Below are 25906 nucleotides of genomic sequence, written 5' to 3'. Positions count from 1 at the left end.
ACACGGTTGCAAAGGACTGTGGTTGTCCTGTGCGCTCCAGCACCGGTCCGGTGTCCAGCTTGTTTAATGCAATTTTTGTTCCCATCTTTCGGGCCCGGCCAGCTCGCTCACCTACCGCGTGGTGTGGTTAGGCAACCCACCGGCAACCACCACCACGAGGTAATGTTTTGGAACACTTTCGTCGGTACCGCTACACGACACATCCCGACGAGGCTCCAGGGGCCATCCGCGACCGGGTGCGCGCCGGTGAGTGAAATGTAAATACACGGCCCGCCACCGAAAAGCCATCAGCGCCCTTCGCTGCCCTGCGCCCCGCGCAGCAATGTGTGCCATCGTTTGTGTTGTTGATAAGCGCCGTTGGTGAAGGTAAAGTGAAGCAGTGTAGTGTGGTGTCCGGCTGTCCGGCCCGGAAGGGGACACTGTTTGCCAAACAGGCTACGGTGCCAAACCAGTGAACCAGTTTGCGCGTCAGAACGCACCTAGAACGCCGGACACGTCAGAACGGACCCGGACCGCAGCATCTTGGTGCTCCGGCGTGTGGCTCTCGCTCTCTCCGTGAGGGAGGCTTTCCCAGGAGTTTCCAGTGCGCGACGTTGGCTCTGAGCGACGCGGGAGAACCACAGAGTGAGGAGCGAGGAAGCTGGTCACCGCTGGCCACGGCACGCCTCGAAACCCGCGCACCACGGCCCACCGGGCGGCCACCGTAATTGACTGTGCCCCGAGTGTCCCCAAATCGCCGCCACATTGGAATACCAGGAGGAGGGTTGTGCGTGTTCGCACAGCTCGGAACCACCACCACCATCCTGCATCAGGTAATGTCCTCCACGCTGTTCGTGTGTGTGTGTGTGACGTGGGTCCGTTAGGGATTTTCTCCGGCCATTTGACCCACGTGGTTCGGTTCGGTTTTTCTCTAAAGGGCCCGACGCGTTGAGTGACTCAAAAAGAAAATGGAATGGCCCTCCGGCCAAAGCCTCCTCGATGCTGCTGCTGCTGCTGGAACGAATGTTAAATTATGCGGCTCCAAATGGCTCCGCGAGAACCGGGGAACCCCCGGGCGCTACGCAAACACAGAGTATATCGGGGAGCGAGCGGGTGGACAACCGATGCGAAGCGTCATCACCGAAATTGCGGACAAACGAAGTGCCGAAGCCTACAAAATATAATAAAAAAAGGACGAAAACATAATGTTGCCACAGCACACACACACGCACGCACAGACCCATAGTTGATTGCAGAAAATCTCGAAAATATTAATTCGCCCACCCCGGACCCGCTGGCGACGACGACGGGTTCGAGAGGCATTACTTACTGCTGCTGCTGCTGCTGCTGGGGAGCTACTCCTTGAGGACATGGCTCGGGTTTGTCATCGACGGTCAAAGCAAACAAAAACAACGGTATAGGATGCTACCCCATTACACCGCACCCCGCTCTTGCGACCCCCGAGGGGCAGGCCGGGTGTTGAGGATGCTGCGAAAGTGGCCACTGCTGTGGGCTGGGCAAAAAATGGCGTCTTTCGATGTGAGGTCCAGGAAGGCGGCCCGCGCCCAGCTGGGGACAGATTTTCTTATCCTTTTATCGATCGGCAGAGCCAAGAGCAGCCCCGGGCTCCAGGTCCACGCGGCACTTTGCCACAAATTGCAGCTGCCCATGCCAAAGGCCGCCCGTTGGCGTCTGGTGTGGCCTTCGCAAAACTTTCGGGAACTGGGCTGGGACTCGCCGGGACTCGCCCAGTGGTTGCACCTTGGTTGCGGACAACTTCGTCCGCTTTTCCGCAGTTGACGGAAGCAGACTGTCCGTAGACGGCACGACTTGTGTCCGTAGCCGACCTGCCGCGAGTCAGAGTGTAACTTTCGTTGTTCTTCGCCCCGGCCTGATTACTTGACTTTGGCTTCGGTGTAACGTGATAAGGGTGTATCCGCTGCCGACGAACCCGGACCGAACACCCGCGCTGGGCCGGATGGCCGGACGGCACGAGGGCGCCGTGGTAGGATTACAGTTTAATCTGGCCGCTGTCACGGCGACGTATTTGCGTGGTGTAAATTGGACAAAACTCCGGGCCCACTTGCAAATGGAATGAGCCAACGAAGGAAGGAAGAAACATAAAAACGAACAGAAAAGAAGATGTCAACTTCGCGGTGTGACCCCGAACGCGCGATTATTCTTCTTTCCCGCGAATCCTTTACGTTTCGCAAACATCTCCATATTCATCAGAAGCGACCGCTCGAGCGCGAGAGAGAGAGAGTGCTGTTTTAAATATTTAACAACACTCTTCGTTTGCTACACACAAATCCCAGCAGCGACTTAACGAGGATACTGCTGCCCTCTGCCGGGCGGGCGGGCGAAATTAGCTATCGGCCAAAGGACGCCGCTCAGGAGCGGCTGATCCTGCGCCACCAACCGACGAAGTGGCTAGCAAACAATAATGAACCACGGCGGTGTCACCCCCGTGGGTTTCGTGGGCTTATCGCGGAGGGATAATAAACAATTCTTGTGAACGCTTCAAACAAAGATGGCGTCGTGTGCTACGAATGCAGAAATGGCGGCGGTGCCGTTGATGAATTGTTTCCGTTTTTTTTTTCGTTTGGAGCGACGAACACCAAGTTTGCCGAACTCATCGTAGCTTCGTTCGAGGATTTCTTGGCACTTACTTAAATTTCCATTTCCACGCCGGCGCGTGCGGCACGTGTCGCCACGCGCGTTGTGCGATTTTTCTTAAGTGCATGTAAACATTTTATTACAACAGTCGGAAAGGAAATGAAACACAGAGCTTCTCCAAGTGCTGTGCGCCATGTGGCCGGTCTCTCACACGTCGTTGTGACGTTCGTGTAACCGGAGGACCGGTCGGGTGAGGACGACCGCAACGGTGGCGGACCGGCCGCGCGGGGTGGGGCATCCTGGCAGGTGATGATGAATAATTTGTTTTTCCACGTAGTGTGTAGTTCGGTATGGCCGGGGTGCGCCCGGTTCTTGCTACTCCCGGCCCGGGGGGTTGTCTTTGACGCACCACGTTCTGGATCGGAGCGTTTATTGTTCCGTTTAGTATCCCAAAACGTCACCACAACCCTACCGGAAACGCAGCGACGAACGTCACATGGCCGGGCTGGGCCGGCAAGTTTATGTCGAGCCCGGTCGAGCTTCCCGGCCTTTATCCGTGTATTATATAGCACCACGGTCTGTGGCTTATGAATGTTGGGGTCGTGTCGTGACATCCTTTAACTCGTCCCAGGCCGCGTGATTCGTCCCCGGTCGCCAAAGGAACAGCGCACCGAGAGGTGCCACGAACGAAACGGATATCCGCTGTTTCGGCAGCGCGCCGCTTGGTTGGCGGCGCTGATTGACACTCCTGCGCTGCACGTTCCCATCTTGATTGACGTGGTGCAAATTTTGAAAGTGCGCCCCTAATGAAAATTGTCACACGGCGTTTTTTTCGCGCCCAGCGGCAGCAGTCCGTGCCGGAGCAACCGGATCCGGATCGTACTTCTTCGGTGGTGGGGTTGCGGATTTTTGGCGGGACAAACTAATGCACTCTCCGGCACAAGCGCAAGCGCAATGAGGAGCGGGCGGGTACTTCGCTTGGGCGGCATTAAAAAATCATGCAATCACAATTATTTTGCGAGTCGGACGCACGCCCCCGAAAGCCACGCGGACATCCGGGCGCCACCACCGATGGAGGCGCCCTCGTTGCGCACGCAGCAGCCATAACGCCGCCTCGGCGTGCGCGTTTGATGTAAAATTAATGTATGCAAGGATTAGAGGGAGGAATTTGCCGCCGGCGCCGCAGCGCAAGTACCTTTCAATTATTCCGGGGGAAAAGAGTTTTCCCTTGCCGCACTTGCTGCCGGGCGAATTGGGTGCGCTGTTCGCGCCTTTTTTACCGACTTGTTTTTGGCGGAACGACTGCTTTGGGAACATTGAGCATGTGAAAATAATTCAACGAATGCAGTGAAACCTAATTGGTTACCAGTGATAAAGAGACAGAGCGAGAGAGAGAGACAATAACATGTTTTTGTATATTTCAACGACGCCATGAACAAGACGTAAACGGGAACTGGGAAATCGCTTCATAGTTCTGCCCCCCGCGTCGGTATAGAACTTAATTATGCAGAATTGTATCACAAATCCTGAGCGGCTTGGAAACAATATTATCCACAAGGGGATGCACTTCGTGGAGAGGCCGTTGATCGGCAGTCGATGCCTACCACCGAAACCCCCGGTGGTCAGGATGTTGTTCTCTGGCAGAAGAGAGGCCGGGAACCGGGCCCGACGTTTTAATTGTACCCGCCACGATGTTGCTACGGCCACCGGTAGTTCCGTGGAATTTCATTATGGAACACATTTTACGGCACCAGCGGATACCAGCGGGGGGAAAAGGGACACATTCCGCCCGGACTGCTTATCGATATTGCCCGGTACCGGTAAAAGGGTAAACGGTAATAGGTTTTATGTGATTTCCGCCTTGCAAAATATGGCGCTCGGTGTCGAAAAGTTGCATAAAATCATCCCACTGTTTTATTGCTGAAGCAATTAAGGCCGTACCACTCGATCGGCAGCAATCCTCCGCAGCCGCATGGTGGTCGTAAAATAAAATCCTTTTTTTTACGTTTTGTTTTGCGGAAATTATCAACCTAACATGTTACTGCAGTTACTGCACACCAAAACCGTAGATGTTTGCGAACGATTCGCGCACCGATGGCTTTAATGTGATCGCCCTTTAAATCACCCGCAACATGCAGCTGCCGGTATGTGGCGCTGATGGGCCCGCATGGGGTCGTTCACGAAATTAATCCTTCAATTGTCAGCCGCATCGAGTCGTTTGTTTTAGGCAATTTACGCGAAACAACATCCATCACCGCCGGGACCGACGGCGGCGACCCGATCGATAACAATCAATTGCGTCTATTGACATACCGAGATACACATTGGCGACCAACGCCACCATGCACCGTGGCATCGGATCGTAACATTACGGCCAGTGTCACAGTACAGCTAACAATTGGAAATCAATCGCGCAAAAAGCGAACACACAGCGGATGTGCTTTCGGCGACATCCGCGACGACCCGGAGAAAACGGTTCCCACCGTTCGTCGGCGGCGGCCAAATGCACGGACGGTTGTGTGTTGGGTGGGTTTATGCTAAATTTAAAAAGCAATCTTTCGTCCACGTTCCACCTCGCTGCAGCGTGTCGTTGGTGCGCCTTGGCCCAGGATCGGTCGCTCGTCATCAGGTGACAAATCAGCCACGCGGCGGGTCGGATGGTTTTTCTCACGCACTCCCGGAACGTTGTCGGAACGTTGTCAATTGCAGCGTGCCACGTCCACGGCCGGCGGTCGGTCGGTTGGTTTGGCTCTGCTGGTGTAGACACTGCGGTAATTGAATTACGCCAATCACGTCGAAATAGTTCAATTGAGTCAATAAGACAAACGTCCGGACGTGCGAGAATGGGCGGCCGGGTGGCCCATGTGACGTTGCAGATGCACCGATATTGACGCAGAACGCGATCCATGTTCTCGACGTGCAATTTGGCGTGACGTGAAGACATCTGTATCAGCAGGCGTGTGCACGCCGGACCGGTGCACAGCATAAAACCGGTGGTGGCCTTGGACGCCCGGACGGCCGAGGCCTTTCGGTGATTGGTGTGCCCCAAACTGGCCGACCGACCGGGGTCCGGGGCCGGGACCGGGACGATTGGTATTGATTTGCATTTTTAATCTTTGGCGTCGGACCTCCCAGTGCGTGCCGCGACACGAAGCCCACGATGTCGTGCTGAGACCCCTTGGCCCATGATTTGTGGTCAGGAGCCAGCCTCGAAGTGGAATTACGGGGAAGACGGATGCGATCGGAAACGTCGGGAGTTGGCTGCAACCAATTTGGCCGATGCTTTGTGTTTCAGTGTTCCACGTACCCTTTTTGCGTGGCCTTTTCGTGAAACACCGTACTTTCTGACATCGGAGTTTATTTTATAAATTTATAAAGTATGGGAACAGCCATGGAGCTTGTTGAAATATTCTAACATGGTTTGTTGAGTTAATGTTAGTGAATTAAATTTAGTGTTAGTGAACGTGTCGGTAAACATCTTTTGTTAATAGTCGTAGGACATAAAAGAATTCTTCGCTCTAAATTAATATAAAAGGAAAATACAAACACCACGCGGTCATGGGAATTGAAGGATCGCCATCGCACACCATTCCGTCTAACAAATGCCGAGCAGTCCCAACGATGTCGGGGCCAAATACAAATGGCCTACCAAATTGGACTTCTCCGGCCGGCAGGACCGGGCTCCTTATATTTTTCCTTTCCGGCGGTAACAGTTTTCCTCGAACCGAACGCCGAAAGTGACAAATGGACATTAAATTTCATTTGACGTGCTTTGTGGCGAGTGAATTCCTTTTATTCTTGTTCACCTTCCGAGCGCGAGAAAAAGTGGCCACCGAAATGCACGTTTGGCCGATGAGAATAATGCGATCCGGGCCGGGAGTCTGCGCCATGCAATGCGGCGTTCCGGGCAGCATTCTGGAGCCGTTCGCAAATAATGAATGCCACCCAAAGGCCAGCACACTTATACAAAAGGGGGAAAAAAAATGTACGGTTGCTTCCAGCTGGGAGCATAATTCCGTGGCTCGTCGACGAGACCTTGCGCCCGGCTACCGCACGACGCCTGACGGAAGAATCGGCATACCGGAGTGCAACCAAAACTATCCTTCATTTCGGTTGAGAGGATTATTGCTACGGTTACGGGAGCTAATTTCGGGAAGAGTTTTTAAATCCATTTAATAGTTAAATGCAGCGAAAAGACACAAAGACCTGTCTCTGGCCGGGCTTGGTGGAAGCGGACCAAATTGAACATCATTCGAGGAACCTTGAAGGGTGTACAACATACTTCACTCTTCGACGCCATCAAAATGCCGCAACGCTTCCGCGTTGGACCGCGCGGTATGTTTGGTGAGATCCTTAGATAAAAGCAAACTGTTTTTGGCCTTTTGCCACACTCGTGTACATAAAAACACGAAACTTAACAGCCTCCGAACAGCCGCTTATTAGTGGCCCCAAAAGTTGCTTGGTGAACCGTGTCCCAAACAACCGACCGCTGAACGGCAACTTCGGTAGCACCGAAAGCGATGAATAATGGTTACGCCTTCATCCTGCCAGCGCCGTAGCTCCCGTAGCCCGTACTAATGAACGCTGGAAAACTCGTCGAACGAACTTAAAACGTTTTTCTATTGCGCCCTGACAAGCGCTGACGAGCTTGTTCTTGAAAAGTTGGTTCTCCTCCTGAAGTTCCAGAACGCGATGAGGCCCGGGAGGACGATCCGTTTGGTTTAACTTCATTGCCTGGCTTTCTGGCTTTGCTAAGTGGTGGCCATTTCGTTACTACAACTCAGAAGCGGCCAACAGCTTACGGGGAGTCCACTGGCTCTCTCTATTGGTTGGCTTCTTCAGTTTTTGCGACGACGTTTATCTCGTCACCCGAAGCAGTCTAACGGACTGACGGTCCTGAGTGACGGACAGGAAGTGCCAATAGAATGAAATATTAACCCGTGGTCGGATCCGCAGTGCAAGAAACCGGGAGTCCTTTGCCCACTCGGCGGCCGTAGGAGTTCCGGAAGAAATAGACAAAACAAACTGGATGAAAATTCAATCCCATCGAAACGGCTTGTGGATGTTGTTTGGCCAGAAACTTGAGAACAATTACTGTAAACTTAAACTGTACACAGACCAAGCGAGAGGCCCATTTCTTCCGTGGCACGGGGACGGCCACACTTAAAGAATCTCCAGTTGCCCGGTTGCAACGGCAAGCGCGTGGCCAGCTGCCAAATGCAGGTTTGATGAATGGGTGTCGTATTAGCAAAACCCCGTGCCAGAGCCTTCGCCAACACGGCTCCTGGCTGCTCCTGGCCATGATCTACTTTCAGCAAACGTGTGCCGCAGAAGAATTCCGAGAAAGAGCACTTTCCGCGCGACTCGTCGGTGCCATCGCTGGAAGGGCTGCTTATCCTGGGGCCCAGACCACCAACACCAGCAGCATAAGCAGCAGGGCGCAGGACTTTGACGGCATTGACGGCTTTGCAAACAAGACGGCCAAATGCAAACGGTAGCTGCAAAGGAAAAACAAAAACACGGCACAAAACTGCAGCGCGACCGGAGCACGGCCGTACGTCGGTCGGTTGGTCCTCCTTCCTGGTTGGCACCGGGCCCCAGTTGGAGGGGCCAATCAGGGGGTCCTCTGTTTCTTGGCCGCCTGCTTGTCATTAACGTGTCCGATTGTACTGTAAATAGACAGCCAGAGAGAAAAGAAGAAAGAAAATGTGATTCATCTACGGCACCAAGGATTACAAAGTACCAACGTGGATGCCTAGGTGCTAGCTGCCGGCAGAGCCACTGGAAAGGTGCGCTTCAAAAGGACACCTTTCCTTCGAAACGACCTCCAAACAACGCTAGCAACAGATGCCAACCCGAGGATGGAAAATGGTAGGGAAAATACGGCGAGAGTGACAATGGCATTGGGACATTTATATCCTTCCGGTTTCTAAATGCACCGACATCTGCTGCTACTGGCAAGTGTCAGGATTGTGCTCTTGATTACGTGTTACCATCGGCCTCCCGGCGGCTGCCCGGGCAGGGAATGGTATCGCCCATCGCGGCATCGCAGCCAATGTAGGTCGACAGAGAGAGGGACACAGACGAGTGTGATTATTTTCTCTACGTATGTTAATTAAAATCGACATTCGATGCAAGTACAACACGCTACAACTACTGCACACTGATTGTTGTTTGTCCATGTGAGATTTTGAGCCGCCGACTTAGGAGTGTGTGGAACCTTCCCGGGAGAATACCAAATAGAATAATTGAAATCGATAGGGATGAACGTTGTAGAGACACGTAACATAAAGACTCCAACATAGACTCTGACGTTTAAAATCGAGTGTGTTTGCATAATTTATTTCACCAACATTGGTAATTCGTTCCGGAATGATGTGATTTATTCAGATGTAACCAATGATAAATTCCGATTTGGAGAAGCTGCTTTCGGATACAAGCAGAAAGGAGAAAATTTATGTTATGTTAAACACACTAATATTAATGGCACGGCACGGCAAGGCACGGTCTGGTTTTGAAATGGCAAAATCTATAAATGCGGAGGACGTCAGTTCTCGAACCCTGACAGTCGCACATCAACTTGACTTTAAGTTGTAGTTTTACTTCATACGCCTCTGTCCTTTCTATTAAAAATATAACGTGTGTGTTGTCCCAAAACATTTCTTTGAATATCGAACACATGGTTAGGAAATTTCAAAGTTCTAAGCCAAGCATTTCAGCTACTTTTCTTCCTAAAATGTTACCCAGATTGGGACTCCTGTCACTGTAGCTTCAGTAGTAACGACCGATCGACGCAAACCCAAAAACAATGTCGTACAATATTGACAAATTATTGAACCGAAGTTGAAATTGAGTAGAAAAGTAACAAGGGATGCCGTAGAGATGATCAAATGGATTAACAAAATGGTTTGGTTGATGGACGGAGTGTCCTCAAACATGAACGCAAATCAAACACTATTTTAATGCATAATTCCATCCAATGCCATTCCGAAGTAGAGCTGATTCATTCACGTCCAAAAAAGAATCTTTTGCCTTCGCCTCCTTGGTGCTTAATGTATTAACCGGACTTTACTCTTCCAACGTTTTTGACTAACCAAAACCAAACGCCGTCACATACGTCACTTTGATCCGGCTGGCTGAAATTTCTGGACGAAATCGATTTGTTTTTGGGATCACAAATAAAAACTGGTAACAGCTGGCAGCAGCATCGGTTCGACATTGTTTTAATAGGCCAATTGATGTTGATTCGGTAGCGTTTTTTTTTAACCCTCCTCCGGCGCTTTTTGTAGCTTTCAAACGAACAAATTGCACACCGCGGCCACCGCGATCCAACAGCAATTATTCCCGACCGTTGCCGCGACCGTGTATATTGTTTTAATCTGCTCACTACACCGACACACCGACATGTATCATCAATGATTAATTGTAGTTGTTCTGCTCGTTGGTTGCCCGTTTTGCTCACCCCGCAAACAACTCATTCCGTGTGAGCGTCCCACGTATAATAATATTTTGTTTTCCAATTAACCATTAAAGGAGGAGGTGAAATATGACCCAGCTAGATCGCTGACAAACACCGTGGCTTCCGGAGCCTTTGCCTCCAGTTAGGAAGTTCCCAAGCAGCAGAGACAGGGTCACAACCGTGGTGCCACTCGGCATGGCACCGAGCCTCGTAAATTCTTATTAGCTTTCATATAGTTCACGAGGCATCACGAAAGGTGCTCAAGAAGTGTGTTCACGCAGATGTGTGCCGTTGTACGCTGGGCTTAGCAACCCGCCCCGCCCGAATGGAGGACAACCATCCCGCCAGAAGGGTTCTTGCCGGTAGTGAGAGAGCGCGGACACGTTCGTATGTGTGTGTGTATTTAAAGTTGTTCCCTCGAATGGGCCATGAAATAATGTACCTAGCGAGCGTGTAGGCGAAGGCTAAACATATATTATGCGTAGGTAGGGCGGTAGTTTCGGTAAAGTTTCTCGCCATCGCCATCAGGTGGTAAAAACGAACATTCTAAACCTCCGTTCGGTTTCGTCGAAAGGGCTGGCTGGCGTGTCGTCCTGTGCCTTCCAGTGACTTCCGGCCGGTTTGGCTGCGTTACGTGCTTCGGTCGTGGGAAAAAACACGGCACAAACTTCCAGCCCGCTTGACAGGGCCGCCCGGGAACCGCCCGGAGCCAACAGAAAGAAGACGTTGCGTTGCGCTGGTTGAGGGTAGACCGACTACTACGATGGTGATGACAGGGCGTTGGGATCGAGTGCTACATAAAAGGGCGGCGCCGGCTTCGCACAAAGCCTAGGCACCTCAATCATACGACCCCTCGTTTGTGGTCCTGTGGAGCCCCTGCGGCACAGCATGTATCACGTGTCGGAATCGGTCGGGGCCCGGCTTGGTCCTAATAATACGGTACCGATTCCGTTCCGGCCGGATAGAGAGCACCTATCCGTCAGGATGGCCCGAGGGGATACTGCACCGAATGTGTGTGTGTGTGTGTCGAAAGTGATGCCGATGCTCGTCCTCGACCGGCCGACCGGCACACACCAGGACGGGGACAGCTGATGGGTGTTTACATGGTTCGCACTAAGTATCCTGGGAGATTATTTCCGCATTGCGTGTCGATAAGAAACTAATGAAAGTTGCTGCTTCTTGGCCGGTTTCCCCTGGCCTTACTATTGGTCAGTACTTTCTTTTGATCGGTAAATAAATTATCAAATTGTGTTTAATCAAACAGTCCATGTGAACAGTCGCCCTGTCAATACCGGTTTCAGCCCGCTCCGTAGGGCCGCAATTACTTGATTCTGTATCACGTATTAATTTAAGCGAGTGAGTTCCGGTGGCCATTTCAGTGTGTGCTGTTGAGGTCGGTGCACTGCCATTTATTTAAGCTTCTGTACCGTCGTATCTGCCACTTGGGAAAGGCTCCGTACGACAACCGGAAGCCATTGTTTTCGAAGCGGTCCGCGCCAACGCCTATCGTACGCCGACCAGCAGGGGACAGGACACGTCGACATTATGCCATCGGGTGCATAATTTATGAATCTTTCGTTACTTTCACTTTTTGCTGGGACTTTATTTTCTGCTCGTGCCACGTCCTTTACACGGTTTTCGTCAGGTGCGCCGTTGTTACTACTGGCACCGGTCGGTGGTTCCGGTGCCTATTTTTATGCCCGCGATTTGCTATTTTTAGTCACACCGTTTGCAACCGCTGCACCGTTCGAAGAGACCCACGGTACATACACATTGCCGGTAACGGCCAGCCATCGGTCTCCTGTGGGGCCGGAGCGGAAGGAACCTGGTGCTTTGGTTGTGCTTTTTTCTGTGTCCCAAGCGCGCGGCGCCTGTGCCGTGTCTCTAGGGGAAAGACTGGACTGTGAATCCTGTGTGAATAATAAATATGGAGCACGGTACCGGTGGAGAAAAACGGGGAAAAGGACCACCAAGTGTTTGGTGTGTTTGTTGGACTGTTAGTGAGCAAGGCGCACTCTCTAGCCACGGCACGAGGCTAGAGGCGAGGCGGAGCACAAGAAAGCCAATAGAGCGCCCAGACAACAGCGCCGGCCGGCAAAGGGGTTGTTGAATAAATTCAAGTGTAACGCTCTCTAACGCTCTCAGGATGTGGCTCTCGAGAAAAAGTCTAGAAATGTGCTATTTTTATGCTGCGCTGCGGAGCACTATGTCTCCACGTTTAGTTTGTCCCACACTCCCCACAGATACTGCCACCGGTGACCGGTTGCAGGACATTTGTTGTTTCTGGCATTCCGGCCGCCGGCCGGTCGGATGGCCGGTCTTATCTGCTGATGATTGGCCTTTTGGGCCGAAAATTCAAATGACACTCCACCGCTAAATGTCCACCGGCTATGGTCTGCGGGGAGCGCAACTGAACGGCACTCGGAGATGCCCGCAGGGATCAATAAGTATTTACAGTCCCACGGCGTTTCCCGACGACCGCCGGAACTCTGGCACGGCACGCTGCGCCTTCTTGGAACTAATCCCGGCTTACAAGATGTTCGAACAGAAAAAAAGGCAAATACGGGAAGACACATCTGGTCCGCACCGCTGTCGTTGCTCACATTTGGTCCTTCACCCGGTGAAGACGGTGCGAGTCACGGAAGGATGCGTGTTGAGCTTTTCCTGCTGAAAGTCTCTCATAGATAGCATGTAATGGACGGTGTGTGTGCTTGGGACGTGCCCGCGTACAACCACGGTCCCGGGTTGTGCACGTGATGCGTCAACCGGTGCATCCGGGCCACAGGACGCGCCAACGACATGGCAGTGTGGATGGAAGTAGATCGCAAAGGGCCAGAGTTCGCTCGGTGTGCCATCAATCTTTGATTGTCACGTGCCGGAAGAGGCAAAGAGTCCTTGCCACCCTTTGCCCTGGACACACTGCATCATCATCATCATCATCCGTCGAATGTGGATAAATGTTGAACGAGACACAGCGGGGCACACACACACTCGGCTCGACACCGGGCCTTCGCTTGGTCGACTTTGCACGTTCGAGAAAATTTAATCTTCCGCTTCGGAATCGAATTGCCAAGCGGATTCTACGTATGCAAAGCGCGCCGACCGGTCTCCCGTTCCGAACGTCGACGAAAGATTCGCCCGCCCCGGCCCACCGCAGTTCGCGCAATCCTCCCGATTGGCCGATTGGATTTCGTTTGAATAAATTTCACCTAGCCCCATATGATATGATTTTTGCCGTGCGGGAATGTTGTTTTTTTTCTCTTGTTTGCTTGCCGCATTTTGCAGCTTTGAGTTTTCTTTCCGATTTCCACACGCGTTCGATATTCATTTCCGTCCTGCTGCGCCCCGAAACGACGTCGCCGGTGCTGTCGTCGTCGTCGTAGCAAAAGTTCCTGAATAGAAAGCGATGAACCGATGAAAGCAATATTCTTCAGAAATCTAGAGATCCTCTAGACTAGAGCGAGACTAGAAACGGCCGCACCGGCCAAAACGAACGAACGGGTGCTGGGGAGTTGAAAACGGATTTTCGGCTCTCCGTGCTTACGAGCTTACGGATAACATGTCCCGGATTAGGAGGGAAGTTTAATGGCCTTCGTCCAGAACGTGTGGTGCGATTTGTCATCGTAGTCCGGTTTCGACGGCCCCCTTCAGGTCAGGACGGTACGCCCGGGGTGTCAGAGATGACAAGGCTGTTGAAGAAGGTGTTGTCTAAAATGAGAAAACTTCCCCGTAAAGTGGTTTTCATAACCAGTCGAGCATGAGCAGCACGAGCCCCTGTCGTATTGATTCTACGGAAACTTGGAAACAAAACATGGGACAGGTACGGGGCGATAATAACTCTCGTGCTCATGCTTCACCGACGCGCTCCATCGTCGGCCATTCGAATAGACACAAACAATCGGAAGTCACAAAACTCTCGTTCCGTTTGTCTAACGTCCTGTCACACTTGATTATGAGATTTAAAAGTTTTAAGCGAAACTGCTTAAAGTCCTAATGAATTGGTTTGGAGCTGCCTAGGGGCGGCGCGTTACACAAAGCCAGGATAAGACCAGCACGCGGGCTACGGGAGTATGTGAGCGGAATTCCACTTAGAGCTAGTGGTTCTTCTCGCGGCACTGGCTCAACCCACTGGGCAAGCTAATTACTACCGTGAGCAAATTTATAGCCCACGTGCACTATTTTTCAATGTCTGCCCGGCGAACCGATAAGCATGACGTTCGGGTTTATCACAAAACTTTATCCACCGTAAGGAAAATGCCTTCTCCCGCATGATTTTTGCTGCGGCAAGCAGCAGAATGATAAATATTTTCCTTTCGAGCGGGTTTCCGGTCGGATTCTTTTTTCGTTTCCGATTCTTCCTGGCGGTGTCGGCCGCCGGCGGCATGAGGCTGCCTAACTTAATCAAGAAACTTTGAAGAAACTTGCTCTAGTCAATGAGGAAGCATTGGTTTTTAACATCACAATAAGGGTAATTAAACTGAAAACATTATTTGCGTTCCACTTGATTCCCAGTAGAGTGTATTGCTGACTAAAAAAATTCTTTTACCTAACAAACTACGGCAGAATATTCGCGAACCCGTACTCAATAGTAATAAAACCTGGTTCCGCAATGGCCAGGTCAAAACATTTCCCAATTCTTTTCGATAAAACGATTTAAGACCCCGTTCTTAGTGGTCCAATTTTCCTTGGAAGACGTCCAACTGAACGACGCCCCAATGGCCGGGTCCGCCGGAAAGACATTTCCACCCTTTCTGTGTGTGTGTGTTTACCTACATGCGCCCATTTCTCGTTCCTTAAATATGTGACATGCACTCGACGGCGACGACTTCCGACGGCGTTGAGACGGCGTTGACTTTGTTTGCCCCAGAGGCCGGAAGCTCACGGTTCCTGGGAAAGCGTTTTACGTAACGCGCCGTGCTGGTCTGGCCCTGGTTCCTGGTGCATCACGAAAAAAATGTCGCTACATTTTTATGTCTTGCTAAGAACCGTCCGCGACGGATGATCCTCGGTGGTGGTGTGTCCCGCGCCGGGAGTAGAATAGAGCGGTCGAGAAAAACTTTTACTCTGACATGCAAGATGCTAGCTGTGCACCCCCGTGTTCCTTCCACCTTCACCGTTGGTCTAATGCAATGGGCAATCAAAAGACCGCCTAGTTGCCCGGTGAATGTCCCCGGTCCTCCGGACCCGGTGATTGAAATTCAAATGGCCGTCGTCGCTGTCGGCAACAAGTTTTTTATCGTTTCCCTTTTCGTGACCAAAAATGTCTTACGCAAGACCTGAGACACCACCCGGGAGCTGGTTGGGCCCGGGTGCGATGCTGGCCGGCTGGCTGGCTGGCTGGCTGCGGTTGGGGACATCCGGGAATGCCGGTGTCCGGTGCGCTAGTTGAATATTAGTTTAAGGGTACCCACTATTCACCGGCCAGTCCACCGGGAAATGTGTGGTACAAGGACATGGCAAGCTGCGGTTGCTCCTGGGACAGTTAACCACGACGTACGGACCGTATGCGAATGCTTATATGCAGGCCTCCAGACCTGGAGATCACCGGTGGACCAGAACGAGGGCAATCAATAATCTGGTTAGTGGTTTTGCTTCTGCCTTGATGGGGCAGCCGTTTTCTCTGGCGTACGGATTCAATTATTCTTTTCAATTACATACCTTCTGCTGGTTTCGGTTCTTGGAAACAAATGTCGCCCGATATCACCGCACCCCGCGTGCCCCGCTGCCGTTCGGTCGTTACGTGGGCCGAAAGCACGCAAATGGAGACACCGTGTGTACGGTTGGCATGGCAACCAGCGGCCAACTTGTGGTCCGATTGTAACATTTCATGCATGCCGATGGAAAATATGTGTCGAAGGTGAACAGAAAGCCTGGCTAAAGTTGAAATCAGTGAACAACATTCCACCGATGACTTTGACATTGTTTTGGATACAAAAGTATTTTGGTTTTTGTGACTAAACATGCAACAATAGGCAATAAACGTGTAAAGAAACGAAAAAATGCGTACATTAGTTTACCGGAACCTTGTAAGGTACAAGAAAAGCCCGAACGCTTCTATGACTGAAATGAGAATCTGCTTAAATCATTCCTCAGAAAAGAGACCAAATCGACCGAAAGCTTAAGAGAAGTAAAAGAAAGCTTGAGAGAAATAAGCATGAAATAAAAAGATGAAAAACCATGATTTTGTAATGAAAAATGTGCAATTATTCGTCATCGTCGTCCAAGAAAATGATAAACCTACTATCGAATGTTTCAATTGCACCACCACCTTTTTAGCCCGATCGGACTTGTAGCTGCTCTACAGGCTTTTTTACCTTAGACGAACGGACCGGGTTTTGCTTTTGAAAAAATTGAGAACAAATGATCCGACCAATCATTTTGCTTAAAAACCCAACAATTTCTTGTCAAAAATTTATGTTTAATGACAGTAATGACAGTTATTTGTAATAAAAAACGTTCTGTTTCATGCTTGTGGAAAATACGACACTAATTTGGTCCTGTTCTCTATTTCCTGTTTTTGTTGCAATTTTCCGTTAATTTCATCCCCGCGTATCGCTCGAGTAATGTAAACACAACCGCTCAGTTAATTGTGCTGCCCACTTAAAATGCTGGCGCCAGGTTTTTGTCACTGTAGCAGCGGAATTTAATTGATTTTCCCCCACATATGCTAGTTTGCCAGCGATCGAAACCTAATTTCACTAACCAAACCATCCACGATGATCAGCACAGCAGCCGTACCCAATGCTGCAAATGCACTAGTGGCAATAAAACGCACGTTGCAATATGGTCGACTGGTTGCTCACGTTATCGGCTTTCCTTTACCCACGGGTTCAGCGACCTCCGCAAAATTTTCGGCCACCTACCGCCCATACTTTCTATCTGCACCGGACAGAATATGCTGACGCGACACGGCGGCAAATTAATGATGGAAAAGTTTATCTGGTGCCCGAAAAAAATCCGATTGCTTCACGCGGCCGTGTACGCCGAACTCGCAGGACCCGATACCCCACACAACCGGATACTGGCCGTTACCGATGGGTGGAGTTTTTTTCTTTCCGGGCGGGCAGAAATAAACATGACAATTTCATTGCGACAGTTTGGTTGAAATTTTTATTGTCTCCTACTCAGCCCCGGTTAGAGGGTTATCGATGGGGCCGTATCTCGTGGTACGTACCGATTGTGGGCCACGTTTGTTCGATGGCGCTAAACGATCGACGGCGTTTTCCGCTTTTACTTTGGTACCTTCAACCGTTGTCCCGTTTCCAGCCTGGCGGTGGCGGCCTGTTTGATACCGTGAAATAATTGAAACCACGAGCATGCTGGAAGCTTGACATCGATTAGACAGACACACACACACACGGACGGTCGAACCATCCGGTACTCGGGCGTGCTTTTTATCCCTTCAACAGACTTCCGGTTTTTATTTTCCAAAACCAAAACGGACCCCAGGAACTCCGGGCCCCGAGTGTTGTTTGTTCGGTATGGATTACGGTGCGAAAAAAGGACCGCTTTCGCGGCTGTGGCCGGAGTGGGGCCACAGAAAGGAAAATGCGTGATCGATGGGAGGACCCCAGGCGGTGGCGTGGGTGCAGCGCTTCGATCGTAAAAACAAAACCTTGCGTTGCGTTGCGTTGGTGGCGTGCGATATTGGCCCGTGGACCCGTGGACAACGTTCGTAAAGTTTAGTCACGTTCACGGCCCATGTCACAGTGGGGGTCACTTTCCACAGGCGGCGAACGCGACCCGACGGTCCGGGGTCCGGTCCGATGTGTGTTTACTCACGGCGGAGGCAGATTTTAATAATCTGCAATTGGCGCACAGCTTTTCCGGTCCGCTGACTTCGAGAGTCGGTCTCGGCACTCCAACGCAGAGATCTATCGCTGCGATAGGGTGTGCCTCGGTACCGGCTGGCGGTCGATTAAGCCGGTTGGTTGGTTTGCTGAAAATTGGCAGATGCGAGTCGGATCTGCCACCCGTCCTAACGGCGGGTAGTCAAGTTCAATTGAGCTTTCAGGGTCGTCACGTGCGATGCGCCCGACCGATTCCGGACACCACTCCGGTGTTTGAGTGGCGAGAGCATGATGTTGGTGGGCTTTTGTTCCCGGCGCTGAACGGGGCACTCCTTGGCGTTAATGACGGCCCGGCCGAGATTGCTCGAGTGGCCGCTTACCGAAGACGCCTTGCCTTTCGATTGGGAGCGCTGGGAGCTAATTATCACTCATCACGGGTTTTCTTCTAGACCCTCTTCATGGCCGATTATTGGAGAAGCAGCCCGACAGCCAATCAGGCAAATTGTATCAGCGTTTTTGCATCAATCCACTTCTAAGCCCAAGTGCCAGCATCGGTTGAGATGACGAAGGATGAAGTGGCGTTCTGAAGAGTTTGAGAGCGAAGAGAATTGCTTAAAAATTAATTATGTTCCCGTAGTAATTATGTGGTACTTTTATGCAGTACCGTTCTCAAACTGTGGTGACCTTCGGGCTGTGAACTGTGGTAAGCCCTTCAACACACATTTGTTGCCAATGGTTACTACGACCGTGCTAGTTCCCTAAATCGTCTTACTAATCCCATCCCTAAGGGTTACCAGATCATAGTGGTAAATTTTTCAATTCAAACCCATCAGCTACGGACTAAAGTGAGGTCCTTCTGATCCTTCAATTGCGGTACAGCAAAAAATTCGCCCAAACCATCGCCTGTTACTTTATGGCCCGAGGATCAGCTCGCTAATCCATGTTGATGCCTTCAGCTGGGCAAACTATTCACTGCTTCGACCAACTGACCAGTACCAGATGTACTTTGTACATCGTTGGCCACTAACTTCACCGTCAGCTAATGCTATTTGGTTGCTAACTCTCTTGTCCGGGTTTCCTATCGTTACTTTTTCTCCCATGATGTCGTGGGTCTGTCTTTTTCCTGCCTTAGCTAAGGCGCAGTGGTGCTGCAGCACTTCGCATCGTGTGTTCACCATTTCACGCCGCAGCTCAGGACAAAGTTTAATTGAACCTCTTCGCCTTCTCCGCTTCCAGAGTCATGGTCACCAAAATATGGAGCAGCTGTATGCCGAAACCGAGCAGCTCACCGAACCGCGTCGAACGGCACCACTTCTACTTGTGTCAGGTAAGTCCGCGCTAACTTGCCGAGGGAGTTGGGCCTCTCTGCAAACCAGTTACCCTGCTCCTCCACCGCGTGGTGGTCCCGACGGTGCTGATGAGATAACCCACCGACTAACGTGCACAATGTTCTGGCTAATAAACAAACCGAATTGCATAAATAAAAAGACGGCAAGTTGGCGACCCGGAACGACCCGGAGGATGGGGTGGGCAAAAGTGTTCTCGGTCCGAGCACGGTGCGTTCGGTTCGCTCTTGGTGAGCCGTCGATAAGAGGAACTTCCCGCTTTCATCAGCATATAATGGAGGATGGTAGATAGGACGAGCATTTGATGACACTTCCGGTTTATCTGGTGCAGCGTGTTCGTTGTGTGCGACGCCATGACGCACACCCGCACGGAACTTCCAGCGGTGGGTGGTAATTTGCATAATTTTCTTCGCACATCCAATGCGATAATCATTTGCAATTCGGCGCTGCTAGGCGGTATTGAGATTATAATGTCCCTTGGAACAATAGTTTAATTTACAACTATATTCCCGCGCCCGATAGCTTTATTATGTAAAGTTTCGACGGTCCACAGACTTCCGGCTGCGGTATATGCATTCGCGTTATATTTTAGCTATACAAGTGTAGTATATTATTTTAAAACCCCTCGAAAGTTCTCGCAAAGTCATTGCGCACAATTCGTTTTCGATGCCGCAGAAGAAGAACAATCTCAATTTTGATCGACCTTCACCCACGGGGGGCGAACATTAAGTTGTACTCCGCTCACAATAGCAGCTAATCATGGCAGCATCATGTGACACACTTGAAACCGCGTGCCTTATTGTGCCCATAACGGAGGCACGTGATCGGACTGCACTAACAGACCGCCGGTTTGGCCACCGGAATGGAATCAACAATTGTCGTCAGCGACCATGCGCCTCCATGCGCGAAGGGGATGCAAAAGAGGGCGTTGCTGGGTGGTGGTGATTATTGGGAATTTGCATTCGCACAAGTCACGGGACACCATCGTGACATTTATGCGTTGCGAAAGCTTTTGGCCCTTATTTTCGGCAACATAAAACATCTTTTACGCAACGCCAAGCCGTGAATTGCCGCCAGCGATGAGATTGTCACGTGTGTCGGCTGGCAGGATTTATCAAGAAGGCATAAAAAGAAAGAGAGAGAGAAAGCGACAATAAATTTAATATTGGGCACATGTTTGCATTAACGTTTAAAAAATTTACACCTTCCCCCGGAGCGGAAGCTTCGGCGGCGCGGAACAATCAATAACCTCACACAGCTCCAAGCAAGCAATCGGCCAATGTTTCTTCTTTTTTATGTTGCTCATAAACGAATCCCCTGGTGGAGAAGTGTTTTCTCGCAGCAGCGTAACAGCGGCAACGTACACAGTGGGGGCGGGGGGCACCGAATGCTGTGGGTACACACAAAAACGCGGTGAAGAAAAACTTTGGCCCCCCCAAAGGCGCACCACCTCCAGGCTGCCGCGTCCTGGGGCTCGCAAACGAGCTACGGAAAATCCTGCAGCACATGAATCATGGCTGGCTGTGGCTCATAAAGAACGTGCCACCGAAAATCAACTTTTCCACGACCGAACGCCTCGGGGCCAACTAGATCAACGAGATGCATTTCCGCGCTTTCCATGTTCGGGTTTTCCCCGTTGCGGGTTTGTCTCTCTTTCTCGTGCAGGACGAGGTTGCGTTTTTTTTATTCAACTGTTTAAGGTGTTATTTTTTTGTGCTCGCCTTTTTCCGCAGCTCGTTATCTTTGCCAACGAGAACATGCGAACAAATTGAAAACACTGCGGGCGAATATTTATTTCGCCATTCGCATCGTTCGCGGTTCCCTCCACAACAATCCATTCTTTAATGTGCAGATGCAAAACCCGATAGTCGTGGTGGAGCGCGATGCACCTTAAATGCTTGTTAAGTGAAAAGCCCATAAAAACCAATGCTTGACAAACGCAAACGTGTGTACGGTGGGTGCGACATAACACATTCCATTTCATCGGAGCACTTGCGAGGAGTGCGAGTGTTTTCAAGAACATTCGCACAATGCATCGATTATTGCTTTATTGATGCTCATGATAAATGAACATCGAGTTCCGCCACAACATCGGGCCCCAGCAGAAAAGTGGCCACCATTTAATCGGGTTGCGTTTGATGCGCATAAATTAAACAGCGCATTGAACAGCACTCAATATTCTGTAGCTCGTTGGGCAGCAAACACATGTTGGTGGTTTTAAGTAACATACGTTAACGTCCCACATCAAAGGGCGCCTCCATGTAGGTTGTTCGGTTTCGTAGAGTAATTCTATTAACCTAGCCCGTCGCCACACACATGAAACACGAAAAGTCCACCGCTTAGGATTGGAGTTTAAAAATTGAAAAGTAATTTTACCACAAATCGGTTCACTCGGGTCAAGCGATTCGGGAAGCGTAACCCGAACGATAGTGAAGTCTGCTAACGTTCGAACATTGTTCGCGGAATAGGGCCACCCTCCACTGCTCCCGCATTCGCATTCGGGATCCCACGTTTCCACCTCTTTTATCTTTTCCAGTGGCAAAGCAGCACGCAGGTTGGCATATGCTACCTTCTGTACCGGTTGATAGTGGCCATCGTGTTCCTGGCGATGCTCGTCTGCTCGGTGCTGGACATAGGCCGCTCGGAGCCGATGTTCGAGCACCACTACGCCAAGTGGTGGATCTACCTGACGCACTGGGCCCTGCTGGCGTGCACCGTCCAGGCCTGGCTGGCAGCCATCATCGTCACCAAGGGCCTCATGATCGACCGGAACGAGTTCGGTAGGTATTGGTCGGTCACCGGGGGGGCCACCTCTACAAAGTGGCAATGTGGCTATCGGCTCGCAAAAGCCCTGTCCCAGATAGCGCATTCAGATGTTGGAGCGTTTTTTTTTCTTCCACTCTTGCCTTGCCAAGTGCCAATTTCATTACTTCCGCCTTGCAACAACTTCCCATCGCGGGCGTGAGGGTCGTGATGGGTCGTTTCTTTTTTGCTTTGATTTCCATGCCTATGTCACATCGGGTTCTATGTTCGTCTCATCTGCACAGAATGGAACATCCACGTCGCGAGGGAAAGTCGGCTTCACTCGGTCTACTGGATAGCGTACACCATCGCGACCGTCTACTCGTTCATCGTCACCATCGTCTACTGGACATTCGTGTACGATCCAAGTAGGTATCGCGTCGAATCACTCTCCAAGGTCCGTCCGTCGTTACAGCTTTTTCCAGGGCGTATATTTTCGTTTTTAGCAAAAACAAACGACCTTTAACGTGTGTGGAAAATCACACAAACTTCCACGACCAGAACGTGCTTTTACTCCGACTTTAAAGATTCGATATCATGCTTTAATGCGGAGCCCTGCTTTAAAGATTCCAATTGAAACGAACGAGCGAGGCAAAAGCGCAACGAAACTGTTATCGAGCATATAGTTCTAATTGAAGTAGGTTCCGTTTTATAGAAACATCCGCATCATCACCGCGATGGGAGCAATTATCGATTACGCGCGCTTGCTTTCTTGCCAAGCAGCTGCCACCGGGGCGAGCAAGTTTCTTTGTTTCCAATTATGCTGCAATTCCGAGAGAAGTTCTTTCGTCTCCGCGGCCAAGCAACACTACTCAACATACCGTGGCGTGCGGCGTACGGTATCAGTTGTTGTGATCTCGGCTCTTCTGGCAACTTCTGGCTCCCATCTGTGCGGTGACCGTGGGAATGTAGCATAAATGTTCCACCCTCTACCCACCCAAGCAGCGTCCGAAGTGTTCCGCGAGCTGTAAACGTGTGAAATAATCCTCTTCCGGCTAGGGCCCTCCGCCCCATTCCGGGCACCCGGCACAGTTTTGGCTCATTATCCCTAGCCGGGCTGACGGCGCGCGGGCTAACTTTGCCCGCGGCGCTTTCGGGCTGTCGAGACTGCAGAAACTGCTTTAACAACTTCCTGACCAGGGCCCTCGGTAAAGGGCATTTCGCGGGATGCCAGCCGTCGGAATCGCACTTTCCAACATTGCTGTGTGCCGCGGAAGTGCCACGGGGCTCAGAAATTCCGACACGGCCCGACTCTTTGTGGCTCGTTTTAATTTATCCTTTATTTCAAACCGTTCGCCGTTATGCGGTGCCACACGGTGCACCGTTATGCTCGTGATTCATTCGGAAGCTGTGAATAGATCTACCTCCAGGTTTTTTTTTTGTTCTTGCTCGGGGTCTTTTACACCGAACGCGAGAAAAAGTTTCGCCGTTCGCATGACGAACGACATTTTCGGTACGTTCGCCCCCCGGGGGCGGTGGCAAAGGCGAACGGTGAATTTTAATCTCCACACCACCAGTGTCAGTACATAATAGGCACACAACATAATGCATTCATCTGGCCACCGTGGCTCTGTTCGCCCGGGTTTGGTTGATTGTGGATTTGTGAGGCGCCAGCGAAGCATAAACGGGATGCATCCTTTCCACGGTGGGATTTACGATAAGCGCCACGTGGTGCTTATGGTGTATTTGCTTTTCGCACAGTGTACATAAAACAACCAACCGCATGGCAGAGGCCGTAAGTCTTGCAAGGGCCGCGCCCGGAGGGACTGTGTTAAATGTCGTGACATCTGCCTTTGCCTAGAAGGAAATGGAGGCGCCCGGTGACCCATGACGGCCGAAAAGTAGACAGCTTTTGGCTCCATGTTTTGTGCAGTCTGGTGCTACCTTTACCGATGCAGTTGCAAATTAGATAACGTTAGACTGTGTTCTCAAAATAATTTCCCACAAAATGTTTCAATCGTGATCATCTACGTACAAAATAAATTGAGCTTCAGACCGTAAAACTTTTAATTGAAGCCATCGCGTACGTATCAGTAATTTTACTGAAAAAGCAATCAAAATTTCAAACTACCAAGCCTTGTGATCAAATGCAAGCCAACGAGAGACGGTTCGATCCGGCAACGGTACTGTCGAGGAGGCCATTCCGTGGACGACCCGATATCCTGCAGCAGTATCGGCCAGGAATCAGATTAAATTTTATTGATTGCACTTTAGTTTCGGTTCGTCGCACACGGCAGCATCAGTAACAGCAGCAGCAGCAGCAGGATGGACTTCCGTTCGAATTTGTTTCTTACATTTGCCCAATGACCTCTGCACCGCGGCGAATCCACGGGATGTTTCTTGCCGCCGGGTTACGTTTTTTAATCTTCTCCCCTTCCGGTTTGCCGACCTTTCGCACCGCCAGGTAAAAACCGGATCGACGCTGTCAACCTCATGGTGCACGTGCTCAATTCTATGATTATGCTAATTGACCTGACCATCGTTGGACACCCGATCAAGCTGAACCACGCGTACTGGACGACCGGCATCGGTGTGGCGTATGCGCTCTTCTCCATCGTCTACTACCTGGCGGGCGGCACCGATCGGTAGGTCCGGGTCCAATAAATATCTGTCGCCCGAAATCTCACAGCGGGGCGGGTTAATTAGATTGTCAATTGCGTTTGCACCTCCGGGGCCGGGCCCCATAAGCCCGAGCTGTGATTTGGCGCAATAGAAGGGCGGTGAATAAATCATAACGCAAAGATCAACAACACCGACAGCCGGTTTGAGCGTGGCATTGAAATGGCGTGCCCTACCATTTCACCGAACCACTGAACCAGGCGAAGGTCCATTAATATTGTAGTAAATCGGTGTCTGTCGTAGGCTTGCTGGAGCCGCAATTTGGCACGGCTACAGGACTGTGTAAGCGCCTCTATTTTCGAGGCACGGTGTAGGAAAAGGGAAATAAATTAATCGGCAATAATTACTCTCCGGGACCGTAATTGAACGAGTCCATTTAGACATAGGGTGCAGCAGCGAAAAGAACGTTGTAGAAAGCGTCCTAATCGAGTTCTCTGTGCCCTTGTCTTGTTGCAGCCACAATGACTCCAGCATCTACAAAATGCTCGACTGGACCAAGCCCGGCAAATCGATCGTGATCTGTGCGCTCGGCATCTTCGCCGTGTTCCTGATGCACTTCCTGTGCTACTCGCTCTACTGTCTGCGGGTGTGGCTGTACGCGCGCGTCTGCGTACAGGGCAACAACAGCAAGACGAGCAGCAACGAGAAGATCACCTCCATCACGAGGACACTGTCGTCGATGGAGGAGGGGCAGCGCGAAAACTTCCTCAACCCAACGGCGGTGGTCGACCTGAAGTGAACGGCGTCAGTGCCACTACGCTCCCTTCCAAAATCTGCAGCCCTTTCGAATCCCTCTAGAGTATACACGTTTGCAAAGTTCGTAATAGCGTCCGTTCGTAGAAGGAGGTCCGTCGTACACCCAGTACCACCCAGTGCGGGGTTTTCCAGTTTTCGTCTCTCGTTCGCTCGTGGTACGGGTACGTGTCATTAGCGCATTCGTAGGCTCGCCGAGCTGCGTTGTCCAAGCGCGCCGAAATCGTCGCGTAAAACGTGCGATCCCAGGCCACCGTGTCGCCAGGTGAAACCGAACAGTATTCTGTGGCCTGTCCGGCCGCGCCTTTGGCCAGGTGTGGCCAGGTCCACCTAGCGTACTGCACACGCAGGTTTGTGCATTATAATCCGAATTCAATAAACGATAGCGCTCACCCCTGCGAGGTGGTGCGTGTTTCGACGCGCACCTCTTCCTATTTCCTATTTAAACTTAGACATGTTTTGGGTTCCTAATTAGTTTATGAACGTAGGCACGGCTTCGGCTCATATGTTTACTACTTTATCGCCCACCACCGGTCCGGTGA

At 51.1% G+C, this 25906-nt stretch overlaps 1 protein-coding gene across 1 annotated transcript; it reads left to right on the top strand.

The window, feature by feature from the left end:
• The first annotated feature begins 376 nt into the window (after positions 1 to 376).
• Positions 377 to 25662, top strand: LOC128272088 (protein rolling stone). The gene is made up of 6 exons (XM_053009820.1): positions 377 to 812; positions 19081 to 19171; positions 21727 to 21970; positions 22238 to 22360; positions 24397 to 24577; positions 25068 to 25662. Exons 2-6 carry the CDS (start codon positions 19085 to 19087, stop codon positions 25348 to 25350), a joined length of 918 nt encoding a protein of 305 aa, XP_052865780.1. The 5' UTR covers positions 377 to 812; positions 19081 to 19084; the 3' UTR covers positions 25351 to 25662.
• The last annotated feature ends 244 nt before the right edge of the window (positions 25663 to 25906 follow it).

This window comes from Anopheles cruzii, chromosome 3 (assembly GCF_943734635.1).
Source record: "Anopheles cruzii chromosome 3, idAnoCruzAS_RS32_06, whole genome shotgun sequence".
Lineage (NCBI taxonomy): Eukaryota > Metazoa > Arthropoda > Insecta > Diptera > Culicidae > Anopheles > Anopheles cruzii.
The sequence above is the reverse complement of the archived record's forward strand: the minus strand, read 5'-3'. Positions and strand labels throughout refer to the sequence as shown.